This window comes from Mustela nigripes, chromosome 1 (assembly GCF_022355385.1).
Source record: "Mustela nigripes isolate SB6536 chromosome 1, MUSNIG.SB6536, whole genome shotgun sequence".
Lineage (NCBI taxonomy): Eukaryota > Metazoa > Chordata > Mammalia > Carnivora > Mustelidae > Mustela > Mustela nigripes.
Window position 1 is genome coordinate 267915692 of NC_081557.1, and position 23074 is coordinate 267938765.

The following is a 23074-nucleotide window of genomic DNA, read 5'->3' on the forward strand; positions in this document are numbered from 1 at the left end:
CATGGGGGCTTAAGTGGGTACGAGAAGAATAAATGAAAGAAGATGGGATTGGGAGGGAGACAAACCATAAGTGACTCTTAATCTCACAAAACAAACTGAGGGTTGCTGGGGGGAGGGGGCTTGGGAGAAGGGGGTGGTATTATGGACATTGGGGAGGGTATGTGTTTTGGTGAGTGCTGTGAAGTGTGTAAACCTGGTGATTCACAGACCTGTACCCCTGGGGATAAAAATATATGTTTATAAAAAATAAAAAATTATATTAAAAAAAAAAAAAAGAAGTGACTTTGTTAAGCTCCGTGTGTGTCAACAGCATGATGTTAGTGCCTGCAAGTGTAGATCACAAACGGTCTCCCCCTGTACCCTCAACTGACCACCTGCAGGGTATAATTCTGAATGGTAAGAATTTAATTTTGTAGGAAATATTTATAAATTAGAGGCCATTCAGAGGAGGGTTATCAAGCTAATGAGAGCTCTAGAACCATTGTGTGTCTTAACGGTGTCAAGGAACTGTTGATATTTAGCATAAAGAACTAAGGTCTAAGGTGATCATGTAAAAGCTGTTTTTGAATAGTTGAAGATATTCCTGATGGACAGACATCATTATGGGGTTTATGAAAACAAAACTGGAAAGAGTGGGTGGTAGTACAAGGGAGGGAAATTTAAACTCAGTGTTAGGGTTCATTTCTGATCATTAGACCTGTTCAACAATGGGCTAAATTGCCTTAAAAAAAATCTCTACCATTGAAAATATTGCAACAGAACCTGAACTGATGCCTTTCAAAGATGTCACTAAGTGGATTCCTATACCGGGTAGGAATCAGATTCTCCGATTTTATGATTCTGTAGTTTTTTTCTGCATAAAAAATTCTGTATAACTATCCCATAACTAATAGCACAATATATATTGTATCACGTAAAATCTTTTAATTGTATTCCTCTAAGGTTCATCAGATGGATAGTATTTTATTAACAAAGATTAAGAGAAGAATGTTATATTCTCCCACAGCTCTTAGATTAAGGTTCTTTAAAACCTGTGGCATATGCAATAGAGCTCACATTTCTCCACTGTGAATTTTTTTTTTTTTTTTAGTACGTTTTCATTCAGCTTCACAGCTTTGTGGCTATCTTCAAATCAAGGACAACTGTAAAGGACATATTGGTGGTTTTCCAAGGCTTTCCTGAATTGAAATTTGTCTACGATTTCTCTTTCTAAATTTAATTAACTGAAAACTTTACACTAATAAAATGATCTCATTTACAAATGAGATATCTGGATACAACATCTTTGTATGTTGCATGTATGTATATGTACGTACATGTGCATGTATACTTTGTAAGTATGTATGTATACTTTGTAGGTAAAGATACAACCTCTTTGGAACACCTGTCCTGTATTTGAACTTCTGTTCTAAAATTTGCACCCTGGAATTTATTTTAATTAGGTATGATAAAGTAACAGACACAGAGATAACTGCCTTTGAAAGAATAATTTTTTTACTTAAATTGTCTAAGGGACAGGAACATGACGTACAGTACAGGGCCACATGGAGAAGCACCAGGTTTTGTCAGCAAGCAGAAGCAAGAGTGAAGGAGAGAGAACAGACCAGAGCCTTTATTGTGTTTTCCATGGGAAAGACAAGGCAGGGCAAGGGAAATGCTTAGGACTGACTAGGTTGAATAACATCCGCAGGCTCTGGGCAATATGGGTGGTCTCTGGTTGTTCAGTATGTGGCTTTGGATGATTTAGGGCAGGAGAAATATTGGCTCACTGTGTAAGAGTTAGATAAAGGAGTCAGTTGGGAGCATAGAGTCCCAGTTGGTTGGAGGGTTTGTAATGTAATCTTTATATGCCTATGTAAGCTGGATCATAGAGGAGATATAAATAACTTTGGCTATTAATTTAGCTCTGTGGTTAATGGGTGACAGTAGACAAACCCAGAATTTAAGACACAGAACCCTTCTCTACAGTAGAGGCTGGAGATCATATTCCTAACCTCTTGCTGTTAGGGCATAAATATGTGACTTTAGCTTGACCAATCAGAGACTGGATTTGGAGGTGAAGGAAGCAAGAACATTGGGAATACTTCTTTGGGTGAGTAAAGAATCTGGTTCTTGGGCAGCAGTAGAGAATCTTCTAGAATTTAGTCCAAGTAGTTTTGATATAAGCTATAGAGCCTATAAAAGTGGCAATGCCTTGGCCAAGTGCAGAGGCCATTCTGTTTTTGCCCAAGCAGTCAGTTCATTGTGATTGAGCATTTTCCAGTGGTTTCTTGAGTCTGGATTTCTGACCTTCCTTGAAGTTTTTATGCTCTTTAAGATCCTTTGATAAATTCCATTTATGCTTAACCTAGCCAGAATGGGTTCTGTTGTATAAAACTAAGAATATTGAGGTATACGGTGAATTTATAGTAGTCTGCACTTTCCTGAATTTTCTAATAAATAGAAAACACAAACTTATACAGTTGAAGATATATTCATTTGTGTTCCTTAGGAATGAATGTCAATAAAAGAATTCTGCTTTGAATATAAGCAGCTACTGAGGAAATGGAGAAGCAGGTTAATAATATAAGACTATGTAATTCTGATATCCCAAACAAGGACAGAAGAAAATGTAGGTAATTTAATTCATAAACCACAATTATAACTGTAGACTTTTATGACTGTTTGATGACACAAAAATATTCGAGGAAAATGACTTGAAAATGAGCAACTTCCGCTAGAAACCAAAACAGAGTCTGTGTGTACTAGCGGGAGGAAAGACAGAGCCGGTGACTGTACACTGGGGTATCCAGAGCTGGTGACCATATACTGGGGTACCCAGAGCCGGTGACCATACACTGGGGTACCCAGAGCCGGTGACCGTACACTGGGGTACCCAGAGCCGGTGACCGTACACTGGGGTGTCCAGAGCCGGTGACCATACACTGGGGTACCCAGAGCTGGTGACCGTACACTGGGGTACCCAGCACCACCCAACACATGGATCCAAACTAAAAAGCTCTGGTTCACATAAGAGAGTTAGAGTGTCTGTTTTCTCCTTATGTAGATTTTATTTCCATGATGTAAAGTAAATATTGTATACATGTAACTTAGAAATAATGAAGAGTTCTTAATACGCCACAAATGGCCCCAAGTAATTTTTTTTCAGTGTTGTGAATTAGTGGGTAGCTATCTAAGAAAGTCTTTCAACTTTTGCAAAGCTCTCTTAGGTTCCTTTGATGGGGATTTTTATACTTGATAATTATCAGAGCTGCTAACCACAGAGAAGGATCAGAGAAGCAGATGATTCAGTTCTTGCTCTGATCTTGATGTCCTCGTCAAATCAAAACCTTGTTGCAAAAGAGGAGTTTGCTTCCCCTAAGACATTTAGTAACATATTTTCCCTTTTCCAAAATACATGATGGAGAAATTATTTTATGTGCTCTAGACATAATAGGAACAGAACATAAATATTTCACATGACAGAAAAGATAATTGTGAGAAATATTATACATGAAATTTTTTCCTAACTTTCCTTACATTGTGAAAATATAATTTCTCTCTTTATGGGCATTCCATATAAACATGGTTAAGTTTATGTTAACTCTTCGTTTCCATGTTGCTTCGTTGTGGTTGGTAGTTCTGGTCATTATGAGGATTAAGCATTTCTTCAAAGAAACAGATGGGTTAGTTCTATCAAATTTGTAAATTGTGAAAGATAGATGAGTATTTTCCTTCTTGGAAGGACCTTAAAATATTTTTGATGTCGTATTATGTGCCATTTCTGCAGGTTTATTTGGTGTACTCACTGTACCTCATAGATTTTATCAAACTCCCTTTCTGTCTGTTTAATGTGCTGTCTTCCCCCATCGCATTTATAACTTTTTAAGGGAAGGGATTATATATTATTACATTTTTCTTGTCGTTCTGACCCAAGTAACTGATGCAGTAAGTAATTCATGTAAGAGCTCATTCACAGACATTTGTTGAAGCACTCTGCTACTCTCTGGGTGGAAAGAGTGAAGGAGAATAGATAAGGTTCTTGAGCTCATTAGATGGAGCCCAGTGAGGATTATAGACATTTAACAATCAAACACAAAAATAAATGTTGTAAGTGTTATAAATAAAAAGAAAGGGATTTTGTGTGAATTTATGGGAACTCTAAAACAATGTGGTAGGCATTCCAAGTCGTTTAGATAGTACCATCCGACGAGGCCACTACGGAGCCACTGGCCAAGGATGAACGGAAATCAAGGACAGAAGACATATTCATAAGAAAAATGAGAAGATCCATTGTAAAACATGGCAGCTGGGTACCGAAAGTATCCATCTGTGTAATTATGGAAGCTCTAAGATGCAAGAGGCTCAGGTTGTATGATTACAATGTATTTTTGTCTTACCTCTGTGAGGAGAAACCTACCATCTGCTCTCTGTGAGTTTGTGTGATTAGGATTTCGACAACAATGTGATGATTTGCTTAATTTATTCTCCCTCTTATATTGCTATCTGGAGAAATAACGTTTTAATCTGCTGTATTTCCAGATGCTGTCATTATCATATATTGAAATTGTGTAATGTGTGCGACTGTTTGGTGTGTATGTGACCCAGATTAGAATGGAGGTCAGGGAGGACTCTCCGAGCATATGATGTTGAAGTTGGGTTAAAGGTCGTGATCTCAGGGTCCTGGGATCCAGCCCCACAGCGGGCTCTCTGCTCAGCAGGGAGCCTGCTTCCCTGCCTGCCTCTCTGTCTCCTTGTAATCTCTGTGTGTCAAATAAATAAAATCTTACAAAAAAGAAAGAACTCTACGTGGACGGTGTGGTCAGACAGTAGAGAGAGGAAGGGAGTGGCAAGACACACCTTACAAGACCTTTCACAACAATTTATTATTTTCATGTTTTATTCTAAATTCTATAGGAAACTGCTGATTAAAGGGTTTTAGTCATGCAAGTAACACCTAGACTATTTTTAGGGTTCTGTGGCTTCAATGAGGAAAATGAATTGGACAGTATTATCTGAGACATCAGCTAAGAGGCTACAGTAACAGATAACATCAGTGATGATGACGGGTTGGATTTAGAGTAGTGGCAAGTAATTCAGAGGAAATTGAATGGATCTAAGATATATTACAGAATGTGACTTGGCAAGACTTGGTGAAGAGAGAAAAACCATATGAGTTAAACTATAAAATGTTTACAACAGAATTTCCAAAAACATTTGTTTATGTGTATACTTGTTGCCCATATATTAATGAATGTTCTAGAAAGTGACAAAACGTCCTATGAAACAGAAATGTCTGTTTCTGAAACAGAAATGACTCTGTGGCTAAATAAACTTTGGAAACACTGAGTTTAGGTAAAGCTAAAGAGATTTCTTCATTATAAGACTTTTTAATGTCTTTAAAAACATGGTGATGTGCATTGAGGAATTTCAGCAGGGTGACAGTGGAAACTCCTCATGGAATTCTTGTAGGCTTAGTCTCTTACTGAACATATTTTGTGATAGTAGCAAATGAGTATCATAGAAACGTATTTAATCATTCATATTAAATCTGCATTTTAATGAATTCTTTTAGTGGATTGGAAGTATATATGTGTTTGGGGAATTATGAGGAAAAGGGATTTTAGGAAAAAAATTGAAAGCACAATATAATTTTTAATAACTTTATCAAGCAAAATTAGTATATTATAAAATTCACTTTCAACTTGCTGCAAAGTAGAAAAAAAGAAATAAAAATTTATCTGCACAAATATTTCTTTGTGAAATTTTTTCTCTGTTCATTCAAACTCCTTACACATTACCAGTTCATTAAATAACAGTTATATTATGTAGAATTTAATAGTCTACTAAATGCCATTATAATTTTAATATTTTATAATGACTGTATATGATGGTAGGATAAAACAAATGCAGCTACTTAAAGTTTCACACACTCTAGGCCTAATCTGTCCATCACATTAAATTTTTATTTACCTAGAGGTGCCTGGGTGGTTCATTTGGTTAAACATCTGCCCTCAGATCATGATTCCAGGTCAGCTCATGTCATGATTCCAGAGTCCTGGGATTGAGCCCCACGTCAGGCTACCTGCTCAGTGAGAAGTCTGCTTCTCCCACTATCCCTCCCCAACTTGTTCTTTCAATCTCTCTCTCTTTTTCTTGCTCTCAGATTAAAATATATTTTTTTAAGAATTAGTATGTTTATTCATATTTTACGCAAAACTATTAGAAAGTATTTACAATTTCAGAGCTAACTCAGTATGAACCATGATAAATTATATAAAAATTATCTTTAGATATGTGGATACATGAAATACCACTATAAATTGTAAGCTATTTAATAGTCACAAATTGAATAAAATTTTCATATAAATAGACATGAAAAGAGTCTTCTTCAAGGTCTTTTATCCCTGTTGATTTTCCTCCTCTGAATGAATGGCATTTAAGAAGCTATAATATCTTAATCTCACAAAACAAATTGAGGGTTGCTGGGGGGAGGGGGTTTGGGAGAGGGGGGTGGGATTATGGACATTGGGGAGGGTATGTGCTTTGGTGAGTGCTGTGAAGTGTGTAAACCTGGTGATTCACAGACCTGTACCCCTGGGGATAAAAATATGTTTATTAAAAAATAATAATAATACTAATAAAAAAAAAGCATAAGCTTTCCAGGAGGAAAATCTGTTTTCAAATCAGATTAAAATATTTTTTAAAAAAGTTTTAATTAAACAATCGAACTTAAACCTGTACTAGCCATGTATGGCATATGAAATTATGAAAAAGACATGATAATTATGTTATATTTACTAAACATTTAGCCAACATTAATATTTACTGATTGATCATAAGTGCATATTATCCCCTTATGCTTTAACTGAATCAGCTTTAACTGAACCAGCTGAATCCTGAGTCAGCATATATAGTTCTTTCTTACATTTACAAACACATTTATCTACATGTGTTTGACTGATTTGATATAGGGAGATTATACTTTTATAGCCAAATCTCAATTGAATATTCAAATATCTTTTGATTTCTGGTTGGATAACATTTTCTTATTTAAGTTTAAAAATAGATCCTGTTTTATTATTTACTCTTATTAGTCATATCAAAAATGTTGGAGTTTGGCCCCATCTCTCTTCTTTTAATCCCTACCACTCGAATCCTAATATTAACACTGTCCCTAACTTAACTTCCCATATAATTCAGATTGTAGCGATGTGTATAATTTAGATTTCCTAAATATTTAAAAGTATCACATGCACATTTCTAAAATTATGAAACAGGAAGGACAGAAATCACCTCTTCAAATATAGTGAGCTATGCTAGAACCACACTGGGGAGGATTCTCAGTTAAAATGTTTTCCCCCTTGGAAGTGGTGGGTTTTATAAACTTAGCAGAAAGTTGATAAAGAAACTAGAAAAAAATGCATATATATATACATATATATATATATATATATATATACACACACACACACGCATACACACACACTTAATGCTGGATAAGTGACATGGACCATGCTTCTGGTAGCTTTGTTAACTGTTTGAAATATTTGTGCCAATATTTGGTCAGGTGTGCATTTCCAGGGTAAGCCAAAATTCTGATAACCGTGGAAACTATTCAACTGAACTTTGTGAGCAATAATAATATATTTTTAAAATCATTTACTCTGTGGAGTTTCAAATATCTTATAGTAACTGTAGTTTTTACAATTACTTTTCCATTTTATTAAACAATAAAATATGCAGTATTAAGGTCTTTACAAAGGTATTTCCTGCCCAATAGATTATGTAAGTAGCAATCAAGTTTTTATAGTAGATTTTTCAGTTGACAACAGGCCAGCAATGTCCAGACGACTAACAGCCTAAGCTTTAAAATATGACTTCTAATCCAATTATTTCTTGTAAAGGATAGTACATTTTAAAAATCTTTAATTTAGAACTAAATACTAGATAGAAAGATAAAATATACATAAATAAAATATATTTATTCTGATAACATATACTTAGTTTTTTCTAATTCATGTGTATTCTAAGTCAAGATACCAAAGAACTATATGCTAAATAATATCATATGTCAAATTTCTTTCATACAATGAGTTTTAGTTTTATAAATGGAAGTTCAGGTGTATAATTCCTCTAATATTAAGCCTAATATTTCTTCACATGACTAACACTAGAATTTTTTGTATCAAAATTTTTCATTTAAGTAATATATCTGTTAACGTTTTTAAAGTAGCTGAATTCATTAACTAAGATTAAAAACATAATTACATCCTGTGCCTTTCGAGGAGAACGTTTTTAGATACAAAGAGCCACTCAAATAATAGAATCTAATTGTTTTTCTTTATCAGGGCAATATAATATTGCTGTCTGGGGCATCAATTAATAAAGGATATTAAAATATTACCTCTTTTAATTAGAAATATAGTGCTAGTTAACTCAAGTTACCACATTTGATTGCTTTTGTAATTGGGAAAATATAAATGGATTCTGCTCTTACTGAAGTAGAGAGCGTCCTCGAGTGGAAATGTAAAAGTAAAATACACTCTCCCTGGCTCTGAGGCTCTGACCTGTTAAATGTTTTCATAGCATATATATATTTATTTATATATAATTGTGCCACCAACTCTGCTCCAACCAGGTGAAATTCTCAGTCAGAATATCATGGGTCATAATGCTTTTTGATGGAAATGAGTGGTTTATTTTATTATCTAGACTTTAAAGTTTTCTACTCTAAGTATTTTTACAGCCCATAATATTAAAAGAAGTCTGTAGAGAGGAAAAGAGTTATAGAAAAAGGGAAATACTTCGCCAACATGAAAGCTGATTTTAACAAGAGTTCATTACTGTAGCCAGTAGTTAATGAGTAGCTGGTTGTGAAATGATAGATAAATTTGTGAAATGAAAGATAAATTAAAATTTGGCTTTCTAGGTTTGTATGTGAAAATCATTTTATTTTGAGCATAAAAATAAAGGTTTATAATTTTTTCCACCGGAAATAAATTTCATTATACACTTTTTTTTTTTTTAAAGTGAGAGAGAGAGAGAGAAAGAGCACCAGTGGGGTGTCGGGCAGAGGGAGAGATAGAATGAGAATCCCAAGCAGGCTTCATGCTCAGGTGGAGCCTACCATAGTGCCTGACCTCACAACCCTGAGATCATGAGTCTAAGTCAGGAGTTGCAGGTTTAACTGACTGAGACATCCAGGAACCCCTCATTCTACCCATTTTAAATAAATATTTGTTCTGGTTATCTACTTCTGTAAAACACACCATAGCTTAAAAATCCACTTTGTTTGCTCGCATCTCTTGGGTTAGGACTTCAGGCAGGGGTTGGCTGGACAGCTGGTCTGTGCTTATTTGGTGACATCTAATGGGGCTGGAGCTAGAAGATTCACTTCCAAGATAGCTTCTTCACTTACATGTTTGGGACCACAGTGATCTCCACAAGTCTCTCTCTCTCTTTCTCTCTCTTTCTTCTCCAACTGGCAGCTCATTCTCCAGGGCCTCTTCAGCTTGGGCATTTCTCAGCATGGTGGTCTCAGTGTACTTGATTTTCTTAGGTGGCATTTGGCTTCTAAGACAGTGCATTCCAAGAGAGGGAGAGAAGATGCCAGTTCAGTTACAAGCTAGATTCAGAACTGGCACAGTGTTTTTTCCCTGTATTCTGTTGTTCAAAGTAGTCAGACTCAAGGAGGTGGAGGAGAAAAGTCTAGTCCTCTTGCTAGGAGAGATGACATGGGAAGTACCTGTAGAATGGGAGATAATACTGCTTCCATTTTGGAAAATACAATCCAGCATAATGTCTAGTAAATATTTAAAGAGCATTGGTCTACATGGACGTTTTATGATTTATATACTTGGGATGCTTACGTATTTGATCTGATCTGCACATAGGGAGAGACAAGTGAAGACAAAAGAGACGCAGAATTTAAATGTTAAGGTACATGTCCCCAAATTTACTACCCCAGCTATCTCTGTTTTGATCCATGCAGTGATGGTAATGGTAATGATAACGATAACGAAAGTAGATCTATTAACTGAGCACCTTCTGTGCACCATGCAGTATGCAAAGAACTTTTCATGAATTGTTTCAGAGCCCACAGCAATCCTGTTACATTATGTACTGTTATCAGTGCTCTCTCTCCCCCTTTCCCTCTCTCTCTTTTTTTTTTTAAATTCTGGGATCATTCTGGGTTGCCATAATGCTACACTGGCAGCAATCAGACGTTTTTATCAGTGTTGAATTTGTCTAGTGTTTTTTACTTCTTTTTTAACCTGCATTTTGACATCAGTCAGAGCGAGATCATCTTATAAATAGTTCTGTACACGGTATTTTGCTTTTTTAAAAAAAATATATTTTATCTCTTTATTTTTCAGAGAAAGAGAAAGCGCACAGGCAAGGGGAGCAGTAGACAGAGGGAGAAGCAGGCAAGGAGGGGCAAGGAGCCCCATGCGGGACTTAATCCCAAAACCCTGGGTCATGACCTGAGCCGAAGACATATATTTAACCCACTGAGCCACCCAGGTGCCCCTAGACAGTGTTAATAAGTTTAAAAAAAAAGTTGGAGTCCTGTTATTATAAAAATAAGTGTGCTAACAGAACATTGGAAAGGTTAGAAAGAAAAAAAAAAAGAAAACATTTGTTAAGTAAAGAATAAACTAAAAAGAGCATAGGTGCAAATAAGTTCCATGCACAGTGGTTTAGGAGAGATAAAAGACATAAAGAAGAAAATTGAAAATCACACAGAATGAAGAGTTTTAAAAAAAACTTGGATGAATTAATAGAGGATAGATCAAGACTAGATAAAAGGATGATGAACATGGGAAAAAAGATATGCAATTGGTGTCCCTGGAGAAGGAGAAACAAAGCAAAAGCATAGAATTAAAACTAAGCATTGTACTTTAAGGAAACTCTCTGAAATAAAAGATTTGAAATGATGTATTGAGAGAGCACATTAAATTTCTGGGAAAAAATACAAAATAGCCAACAAGACATGGTCTAGAAAAATGGAATTTAAGGAAAAAGGGAAAAAAGCCCTGGGAAAAAAGGCAAAAAGGCCAAGACATATTGGGAAAGACACTCAGTTTGTCATCAAAATTTTCAGTGTTTTGTGCCCGCAAATAGTTTAGTAACATTTAAGAGACTCAAGAAAAGAAAATATGAACCAAGGATTCTATACCCAGCCACACTAAGCTTCCTGTCTAAGGCCTGCAAGCATGCTATCAGGCAAGAACTCAGGCACTATTGCTCCTGTGAGACCTCTGTGGAAACTAATTAGAGAATGTGTTTCAGGCCCCCAAAGTGACCAGGAAGACACCTACCAAAGGAGTTGTTGTAAACATTAAATATATATTTATCTGTAAAACTAAGATTAAATGAGATATAAGGGAGTCAGCATAGTATAAAAATGATATGTGCATTGATAATACAGATATAGTAACTATCAAAAATAAGGGGAAGTAAGCAAAAAACAGAATAAGTTCACTAACTTCTGTATAGGTATTAACTGAGAGTAAAAGGCATATTATTTCAAATTAGATGTTTAGGGATAGGAAAGAATAGAAGAGAAAGTACTGGTAGTGAAATTTTATTTTTTCTTAGTAGGAAAAATGAACATTGGTTCAAAAAAAGGGGAAACGAGTTTCATCTAAAGTAATCATTTGAGCGAACTATAAACCTGTTAGTGCCAGGAAATATATAGAGGAAAATGTAACAACATGGACTTCTTTATGAAAAATTTTCTGTGTGTGCATTTATGATGATACGACTCCGTACCCGTCTGTGTATGTATAGAGCACACCTAAAGCAACATGGAAAAACTAAGGCCTCTCTTACCAGTCATCACTATGTCTAAATGAACTTAATTGAATCATAAGGAAAAGTTTATATTTTATACAAAGATACATCTAAATTAAAGAGCTACAGAAATGTATAAATAAATAGAAACACAGGTATTTTAGACAAACAGAAGTAAAGCGTAAGAGTTACAATTTTGATATCTAACAAATTAGCATTCAGTTTGAAAAGCCACTAACAGACAATAAAGGATAAATTATAATGTCTCAAGCTATATAGTTCGCAATTGTAGAAACAAGAGTTTTAGTAATTACTCAGTTAATTGCCCAATAACACAGATTTATAAAGTAGAAACCACTGTAGAGAAAATGATAAATAGCAGAAATGCTAATAAGAGATTTTAACACATTCTCTCAATCTAAAACAGAGTAAATGGGCAAATATTCACTAAAAAGATAAAAGACAATATAATTAATTAGGTATTTTTATAAATACATACTCAGTTCTAAACTCTGATAGAAAGACTTTCTCTTCTGAAGTCTACAAGTAACATTCTCCAAGCTGGACTATATCTTGCCCACACATGGATACCACAAAAAAAAAAAAAAAAAAAAAAAAAATCCCCCTAATTACTCCGCCTCCCATAACTACAAAGAGACCACAGTTCAGTAAGACAACATTAATAACAACAGCAATGAAAAGTCTTTTAAAGTGGAGCATTAAAAAGCATCTAATTAAAAACTCTTTGATCAAAGGGGAAGCAAAGAAATAAATACTAGAAGTTCTTAAAAATAAGAATCCTGAAGGGCGCCTGGGTGGCTCAGTCGGTTAAACATCTGCTTTTGGCTCAGGTCATGATCCTGGGCTCCTGGGATCCAGCCCTGCAGGGAGCTCTCAGTTCAGCAGGCAGCCTGCTGCTTTTCCTCTGCCTGCAGCTCCCCCTGCTTGTGCTCTCTCTCTCCCCCTCTGTCAAATAAACAAAATATTAAAAAAAAAAAAAAGGGGTAGTGAATATACAACTATCAGACTCTATGGGAAATAGTTAAAGCAGTTTTCAGAGAAAAATATAATAGCCCTAAATATCTATATCATGAAAATGAAAAAATAAAAATGAATTAAGCACCCAATTAAAAGAATAGAAATAAGATGACATGGTACCCCCAAAAAAGAAAAAAAAGAAGATATTAATTTAAAAATTTGAAATAAATGAGTAAGAAAAAAGTGTGGAGTAAATCCAAATGTTAATTCTTTGGGAAAAAAACGTAAAATAGTCAAACTACTGGCTAACCCAATTAAGATAAAAGGGAAAAGCTACAAATACATAGAGTAAGAAATGATTAGGAGGGGTATAACTATGAAAACAGAAGACTTTAAAAAGTCAAGAGACTAGTTTATGCAACAATATAAAAGAAATTTGTAAACACAAAATGACATTGATAAATTTTGTAGATAAACACAACTCTCCAAAACAGGCCAGAGTAGAGATTACTAACTGTCCAAATAAATCAGTTAGTATAGATAAAAATAGAGTAAGTGGTACACAGAATGATAGTTTTTGAGTTCAATTGGATGATCAGACTCATCAAACACATGGTTTTAATCTAATACTACATTTAATTAATTTAATATAAAACTTAGGACTGGAGGTATGGCAGGTAGAGTGAGTATCTTCCCGTCTTTGGAAGTGTAGCAGGAATTCATGTTCACAATGTCTGCAGGAGCTGGTGCGCACTTGGGCTACCATGATGCAGAGAACCAGCAGACCCAGTTCCATGCTGGTCATTTGTACCATGCCAGTCAAGCCAGCCGTCTTTAAAATCACAAGCTATGACATTTAGAAACTGAAGGTAATCCTGGTATGTGGTCATCAGTGTTTGAGTGTTTTTATTTTTTTAATTGTCAGACAATTCTATTAATAAAATCCATTTGAAGAAAAGTAAATAACAAAAAACATCCACCAAAAAAAAAAAAAAAATCACACCACCTATAAAAAAGAACCAGCAATGAGAGGGGCTAGTTTTACCAGATATTAAAACATAATTTCTGTTTTCAAAATAATGTGATACAATCAGACAAAGCACTGAAACAAAATAGGAAACACAGAAATAGGCCCAAGTGTATACGGAAAGACATCATCTCAAATCAATGGAAAAAAGAAAGACGGGTTTTTAAATAATTGGTGTTGGGATAACTGAATATCCAAATGGAAAAAGTTGAAATAGGATCAATTCATCCCACAGTACATCAGGGTTAATGTCAAGGAATTAGAGAGATAAATGTTAAAACAAATGAATAAAAAAGAAAACTTTCAAGTTCTAGAAGAAAGTATAGATGGATTCCTCTATAATTGTCGATTCAGAATCCATAGTAAGGGAATGATTTGTAACACTTACAAATTATTTTAATGACATACAAATGAAACATTTTCTTGGTAAAATGCACCATAAGCAAAGTAGAATGACAACTGAAAAGAGCTGGGGAAAATATTTGCGACTTACATCACAGAGAAGAGCTAAAAGTCTTCATGTTTAAAGAAGAAAATAGAGAAGAAAGAGGCCAGTGATACTATAGAAAAATGAGGTATCAACATACAGTTTAAAGAAAAAGAAGTGCAAATGATTTCTATATATGAAAATATGTTCACTTCTCTTTATAAGATAATACACAATTATACTGAGTTTCTCTTGTACTAGACCAGCACAAATCTAAAAGATTTACAATATACTTTGTTAATGAGGCTTTGCAGAAACTGAACTTTACTATTATAAATTGTAGGGAGGACTGCACAATGTCCCAGCCCCACTGAAGGGAAATTTGGTAATATTTAACTAAATAAAATATTCATGTACTCTTTGAACAGCAATCCTACTTCTAGGAATTTATCCCCAAAATATAGTGGCAGTAACATGAAATGACCTATACACAAAGCTAAATGCTAAAGCAGTATTTATCATAGCAAATAACAGGAAGCAAACCAATGACCATCAGTGGCTAAGTGACTGAAAGGTGGTATATTCCTACAGTGGAGTACTATGCAACTATAAAAAGTAGTGGAAATGTCTCTTACTACATGGTATAATTCCCTGAACATAACATTAAGTGAAAAACCAAGTTTGAGGAAAATATGTAGAGGAGGCTACCATCGACAAAAGTAAATACCTAGCTAGCTAGCTAGGTGACAGATAGATAGGCTTGTATTAAAAATAGATACAGTTAATGGGGCATCTGGGGGTGCTCAGTGGGTTAAACCTCTGCCTTTGGCTGAAGTCATGATCTCAGGGTCCTGGAATTGAGCCCTGCGTCGGGCTCTCTGCTGCACAGGGAGCCTGCTTCCTTCTGTCTCTGCCTGCCTCTCTGCCTACTTGTGATCTCTCTGTCAAGTAAATAAATAACAATCTTTAAAGAAATAGTAACAGTTACAAAATCAATTTAAGGATACTTAAAATAATGATGCTCTATGAAGGGAAAGAAATGAGAGAGAGACAAATCAAGAAACAGACTCTTATCTGTAGAGAACAAACTGATGGTCACCAGAGGGTAGGTGAAGGGGATGGGTGAAACAGATGATGGGGTTTAAGGAGTAGGTTTGTGATGAGCACTGGCTCATGTATGGAGGTGTTAAATCGATACATTACACACCTTAAACTAATATAATACCATCTGTTAACTCACTGGAATTAAAAATAAAATGTTCTGTACAGAAGGGAGAGAATAGGGTACATAAAACTGGGGGAGATGAAAACGACATTTTTCTCAATTTCTAAATTATAAATTTAATTTTAGAATTCTGAGCATGTTATTTATGTAACTATAAGCAAAATTTGAAATCTTTTTCAAATTGAAATAATATCAACAGTGAACCTAACTGTGTATCTAGTTGGTATCATAGCATACAGAAAGAACCTTTATCAGTGAGCTGTCTAAAAGCATGGTAATCTGGCCATTCATCCCTAGAGGTGTATACACTAAGAAGAAGAAGATCTGCAGAAAGTCTTAAAGTGTTTTCAGTAAACATATTGGTGATGATAATATTGGCAATTTTAAGACTATATTTGTGAAAAAACAAATGAGTTATTATGCTGGCATTTTTGAACCTCAAGGTTTTTGGTTTGGGTGAAAGACTGTGGTGACGAGAATACATTTTACACTTGAGAGTGTCCTTATCTGAGCGTCCCGTCACATGGGGCTCTTGTGCATTCGTTCATGTCCACACGTGCCGTGGGCTGCTGCTCTCCCTCAGTGACTGAACGTGACAGGGATGTCAGCGTAGACCCGTGAATCTTTATTGGCAGAGTTTGGTTCAAGGACATGGCTTTGCTGAACCTTCCTTAGATGGCACCGCAGGCTGGGTTGCTTCCAACCACCCTCTCACCTCCCTTATCTCTGTCTCTGTCCCTGTCCCTCATTTTTTCATTTTTTTAAATTTCTTTTCAGCGTAACAGAATTCATTGTTTCTGCACCACACCCAGTGCTCCATGTAGTACGTGCCCTTTCCAATACCCACCACCTGGTTCCCCAACCTCCCACCCCCCCCCCCCCTCCACAACCCCCTCATTGTTTTTCTCAGTCCCCATCGTCTCTCATGGTTTCCCCCCCCCCCTTCCAATTTCCCTCTGTCCCTCATTTTTAAGTTGCCTCATCTTTTCTAAACTCTCCTTGTCACTAGAGGTCAGACTTAACCTCTTAATACTGCCGACTTTATTAAAGGAGGAACTCAGGGGTTCATACAGAAGGGTCGTGCAGCAAGCCTTCCTAACAGTCTTCCTCAGGTATCTTTCTCCCCAGAGTCTCACCCCACACATCCCTTCTGCCCCACAGCCCTCCCTCATCCCTATGCTCTTCTGCTCCGAGCCCCCACTCTCCTGTGTGACAGTCCCTGCCATCTCGTGTGGCTCTTGGCACCGGCAGTATGGGCTCCTGTTCTGACTGCTTTTCCCTGGTGAGAAGTCACCCCTTGCAACCCCATTACATCACATTCTTCGGCTCCTTAGATGGAATCTTTCAAATATATGAACTAGAGACACACGCACGTAGAGATTAGGCATGTACGACCTGACGATGTGAAGCCTGAAGGCCCTCACCTTTCTAAAACCCGTTTTTGCTCAGTGTTTTCTGGGGCGATGAGGCTGATTGCCACAGGGAGAGACTGGATGCAGATATTCCAAACAAAAGCTTACTTTCTTTGTTTTCTACTTTCTCATTGGCTTTCACTGTACAACCAGAAGATCAGTAAGTCTATTTCAGATCAGGTAAGAGATTTAGATGCCTCCCAGAAGAGAGTAGAACTAAAGTTATATTTGAATGTATTTTCAGAATAAAACCACATTTAGAGACTAAGAATATTTATTTCCTCTCTAAGCATTACTATTATTATTATTATTATTATTATTATTTGGTCCCCCTTAAAGTGTGAGAACATCTTTTTGTTTTTAATTTAATTTTATTTTTTCAGTGTTCTAAAATTCATTGTTTATGCACCACACCCAGCGCTCCATGCTATACATGCCTTCCTTAGTACCCACCACCAGGCGCACCCAACCCTCTCCCTTTCTCCCCTCCAAAACCCTCAGTTTCTTTCTCAGAGTCCACAGTCTCTCATGGTTCATCTCCCCCTCCAATTTCCCCCAACTTCCTTCTCCTCTCCATCTCCCCGTGTCCTTCGTGTTATTCCTTAAGCTCCACAAGTAAGTGAAACCATAGGATAATTGACTCTCTCTGCTTGACTTATTTCACTCAGCATCATCTCTTCCAGTCCCGTCCATGTTGCTACAAAAGTTGGGGATTCATCCTTTCTGATGGAGGCATCATACTCCATAGTGTATATGGACCACATCTTCCTTATCCATTCGTCCGTTGAAGGGCATCTTGGTTCCTTCCACAGTTTGGCGACCATGGCCATTGCTGCTATGAACATTGGGGTACAGATTGCCCTTCTTTTCACTACATCTGTATCTTTGGGGAAAATACCCAGGAGTGCAATTGCAGGGTCATAGGGAAGCTCTATTTTTAATTTCTTCTCCACACTGTTCTCCAAAGAGGCTGCACCAACTTGCATTCCCACCAACAGTGGAAGAGGGTTCCCCTTTCTCTACATCCCCTCCAACACATGTTGTTTCCTGTCTTGCTAATTTTGGCCATTCTCACTGGTGTAAGGTGGTATCTCAATGTGGTTTTGATTTCAATCTGAAGTGTGAGAACATCTTAACCTACCGTGTTTAGGAATTAACTAGAAATTTTCCAGATGTACCAAAAAAGAAGAGTTCAGGGACACTTTCTCAGACAGGGCAGGCCATTTTGTCCCTTCAAAGAAAAGCACAGCTTTTCATACAGGGGGGAGTAGAGTCTGACTGATGGAAGATACCACAGATTTTATGACTCTCCGCCTTGGGTTTTCTTCAGAATAGAGGACGAAAAGGAACAGCCGTCTCGTGTGCATCCTAGCACTTCTTGTCTTTCTTCTGTGTGCTTCCAACAGTTGAAACTTCTTCCCAAAGATGCTGGTAGCTTTACTGTGCATTTGGTAATTTATAAACTCTTTGACATGCAGAAGGGGCCGGCATGGGGGGAGTGACGCCATTTATCTTAATGAAAATTTGATTCTCATTCCTCCTTACCAATAAATGAATCTCATTTCTCCAGAAGTCTTTTTCTTTTCTGAAAGTGATTAGAATATAAATTGATGACCTTGTGGAAATTTCATGGAAATCGCAGTATATAGTGTAAAAGTTCCTAAACCATAAGTCTTTCTAAATATAATTCTGATCGACCTAACCTCTAAGGAAAATTGTTTCAATTAAATTAGAAAGAAGGGGAGGAAGGAAGGAAGAAAAAAAAAAAAAAAAGCCACCAGGAATAGTTTACAAGAAAATACAGGAGAGTAAAAAACCACACATTGGATTTAGCTCCACTGTTTTTCCCTCTTAGATCTTTTAAAAAAATAATCCCTTAGATATTAAAGATAGATTCTCCTGTTGAAATAATGCTCAAAGGAAAGGACTTGCAATGGTTCATTGGTTACTTTTATTCCTTCTATACAATATTTGGTATACATGTAGATTTTGGAGGACATAGAATTTAGAAAAATATATGTATAACAAAACAAAAGAAATCAGAAAAATGAATATTAAGAATACAGTGAGATACTTAGTACAAATACAGTGAGTTGGTTAAGAGAAGAGAGTGGTTACTAGAAGCAAACTGTGCTGGTACCCTGTCCTTGGACTTCCAGCCTCCAGATACGTGAGAAAATAAATTTCTATTGTTTAAGACACCCAATCTATGGCATTTTGTTATAGCAACCCAGATTGATAATACAGAACAATCTACAATAATACACTGAAAGGAGGAATGTGAAAATGTTTACCAATGTTAAAGAAATTTATAAAATACTATTTGAAAAGAAGCAGGATTTTTTTTTCCTCCTAATTTATGTAACAAACAAAACAAAAAAGATATTATATTGTCCTGGAGAAAATATACAAGACCAAGCAACAGGTGCCCTACATCAAAGTACAGTAGAAATATGTCTCCCATATTTAATACTCAAATAAGTTGTCTAAAAATCCATACATTATGATAAATAAAATCATATTTTTATCAAGTTTGAAAATAATATTCCATTTTGCCCTAAAAAATAAAATTTATATTATTTGAGACCACAAAAATACAGGCATATAGTTTTGTCAGTAAACTTATCCATGGAAAATAAAACTATTTCTGAAAACTGCTTTTTCATAGATGTGTGCTTATTTCCTAACAAGATAATATTGTAAAAGTTTTATAATAAACTTACTCATCCATTACATTTTACTATACTCTCCACTAAATTTTTCCGAATTGAGTGCACAAAATCATCATTTCAAAGTAATTGAGGCACAGAGAAGTTGAATTACATATTCAAACAAGTGCAGATGAATTGAATATAAATTCTAGAATTATTAAATATAGGCTATGCCGGATGTCACTGGCTAGAAATCAAACCTACCTCTGAACAAGTTATTCTAGTCTAGAATTGGAGTGATGATTATGGCTGATTGGCTTTCCACAGAGGTTTCAAGACCACCAGCCTCTGATAACTCCTAGGGGCGCCTCCTGATGAAGCTTACATACCTCACAGTACCCCCATTCCTGTTACTTTAGGTTTCCTCTTACCAGTGAGTTCTCATTGTTTTCTGTTAAAGTACTGCGGCATCAAATGAGGTTTTGCTATATTTTGTGGCTTCAGAATAGTAAAATAAATCCTTGGGGTTGGTGATATTTAAGTTAAAAACTGAATGCCGACTGATTATCATCAAGTTCATCTCTAAAGTGGAAATAAACATGTCCTCCCTTAAGGTTTGATTTGAAGATAATTGAAAGTATTTGTGAAATACCTAGCATAGAGAATAGTATGAAGACTGCCCAATAGATAAAAAAGTATTGCTATTAAGACTGATTTAATCTCAAATTTGATTTAGTGTTTATCTAGAAACTGCTTATTAGAACACATCACAATGATTATTCAAACCTTGCCTATTAGAAAATGCCTAATTTTACATTTAAAATTCTGAGATGATTAATAACTCATGAGTATTTACTGAAAGACTTAGTAATCTTTAAAGTAAGTGACCTCTTAAGAAAATAACGTATGGAAATATTTCTATTTTAACAGTTTTTCATTTTTTCTCTTTTGTTATTTACTCTTTTTGAGTGTTAATCCAGTAATATAACTATGTGTGATGACACAAACAACATAATTAAATAATAAAACCAGAAGTCTAATTGTTGAGGATTAAGGATTTATTTAGACCCATTCATGTAGGATTATATAAATGCCTTTAGCTAATGATTAAACACGATTGGTGGAGATTAACTCATCCATATAATTTTTACCCCATTTTGAAAGTGTAGTGGATTGTAAACAGAAAAGATGGAGTATTTGTCTTTATAAAACTTATAACCCTAATATTTTGTAATGGACCTACTTCACTTCTTGAGGAAGTGACTCCTTTTGTGATATTTATTTAAGCAAGTTTTCTCAGGTCACTGACTGTTAAATAAATCTAGTTAAGTAAGAGTAATGCATGTTAAAAATTTAAGAATTCCTTACCACACACTGCATTAGCTTTCTTGCCCAATATTTCCACTTGCTGAGAAGTTTCCGGTTCTCAGATGTAGCATGCTGTAATAATTGATTATTTATATAACTTTTTGACTCTGCTGCACATAGCTTAGGAGGTCTAGCCCTTACCCTCTCTGTTCCCAGTTTGTATAACAAAAGTACTTTTATCTTTCTCATAGAGGTTATAGAAAATAATATGTCTATGTCTATAAGACTTGAATAATAATAAAAAAGAGGAATGGTATGATTTTAATATATTGTCAGTATAATAGCCATCTCCAGAACTTATTTATTTTAATATTGCCTCTTTTGAATTTTTTTTTTTTAAGATTTTTTTAAAGAAGTCATCTCTATACCTAATGGGGCTCAAACTCACAACCCTGAGATCAAGAGTCTCATGCTTCATCAACTGAGCCAGGCAAACACCCTGTAGTCTTAAAGTTTCTTTTTATCTAACAGAAATGACTCAACCTAGTTTCTTTCCTTTTTGCCTTTTTTATATCCTCATAGAGGTAAGATTAATGTTCTATGTCAGTAAAGAAATTGGTTTAGGTTTCTCATATTTTAAATTTATTATATTAAATAAATAAACTGTACTTAAATTATAAATAATCTAAAATTATTATGGGTAATGAGAGGTATAAATAAATTTGCATGGTATGATTAAAAAGAATAAAACAGACATGTAAATGAAATTAACTCTATCTGGCTTGAGTATTGATAAAGGCATGTATGATATTTATAGACTTGATTCTAATTATTCATAAATATAGATTCTATAACTGTATAATAATTTGAGGAATGTAGTAAGTTATAATAATTGTATGTGGTTTATAATGATTGTGTATATAATTTTTGTGTTACAAGGACATTATCACTTGGAATAAAGAAGTGTGGTTTTTGGCCCCTGAATATTTTTGATATATTTGTTTTCTAATGCACTATAACTAAGACCTGCTTTTTATAGGACATTAACAAGTGCCGGTAAAGACCTGCAAGATAATTTTCTGAAGGCTCTGGCAGTGAGAGAAGAAGACAATCGCAACGGAAAAGTGAGCGTGAGTACATTTCATCCAATAGCTAAAAATGTATACATTAAAGGCACAGTTGGTATTAATAATACAAGTTTTAATTCTTCCCTGAGAAGTGATGCATGAGGGATATAATATGGCTCTTTGTCGTATATATTATACAAAGTATGTGGGAAAAAATTTTATTCCCACTTACGTCTATAGAAGTACCCACTTGGTGAAAAAAAAATGATTTCCTACAACTATTGTAGAGAAAATGCATTGGGATGGTGGTTGTCGTCTTCAGCATTGTGCTAGTCTTATGTTGAAACTTGCTACTTCTTTTCAGCTCAGCCTCCTAGTACAGTCTTCCAAGTCACATCATCCACGGTCCCCCAAGCTTTGCCCTGTCCCTACCTGATTTGATTTTGTGGTACCTTCAGAGGAGAGTCCTGTAGTGTGCCTTGTAATCCTGCCCTGGGAGATGTGGTAGAAACCACATAATGGAGGGATACAACTTTTGATCATCCAAGGAGAATATGGTCTTGCTTTATTAAAATGTGTGCTAAATCAAATATGTAGTTTTTAATGTTATTTGGAATATGTATTTACTTTTATCTTTTGTTAATATAGTATTAGTGATAAAAGTCTTCTGTAGGTTTTAAAAACATTCTAAGTCAAGGATTAAAAAAAGCAAATACTCATGCTCAAACTGTAATAAATGTCTTACAGAAAAATAATCAGAAGTAGTGTGATGAAAAGTTTAAAACAGCAACAGAAAAATATGTATATAAGGTGGTCTATTTTACCAAGGTTTTCTTGAAAAATAGTTGGAATTTTTCCAACAGGACTCTTGAAAATTTCACATGCAGACAAAATCTTCAATATACTTCATAGAGAGAAAAATTCATACTTTAGTTAGATAATTTAATAGAATGAACTGAGCTTGAAATCAGGGAAAGCTTCTTGAGGAAGATGGACAAGTGAGACTGAAGAAGTGAAGTTGGAAATATGGATAGCGACTAGACTCTGGAGGGCCTTCTAAATTACAACAGAAAAGTTTAAAATTTATCTGACTCTTAATAGAAAGAGCAGCTACAAAGGCAAAACATAGCATGTCATAGGGAATCATGATAAGGACTTTTGGGAAGGGACATATGATCATTAATGATCAAACAAGATAAGG

The 23074-nt window shown here is 35.3% G+C and overlaps 1 protein-coding gene across 1 annotated transcript in view; it reads left to right on the forward strand.

The window, feature by feature from the left end:
• CFAP299 (cilia and flagella associated protein 299) overlaps positions 1-23074 on the forward strand; it is a 579020-nt gene that overhangs the window by 195243 nt on the left and 360703 nt on the right. The window contains exon 3 of the mRNA XM_059397269.1: positions 21846-21936. Coding sequence (XP_059253252.1) covers positions 21846-21936 — 91 coding nt within the window. The remainder of the gene's footprint in view (positions 1-21845; positions 21937-23074) is intronic.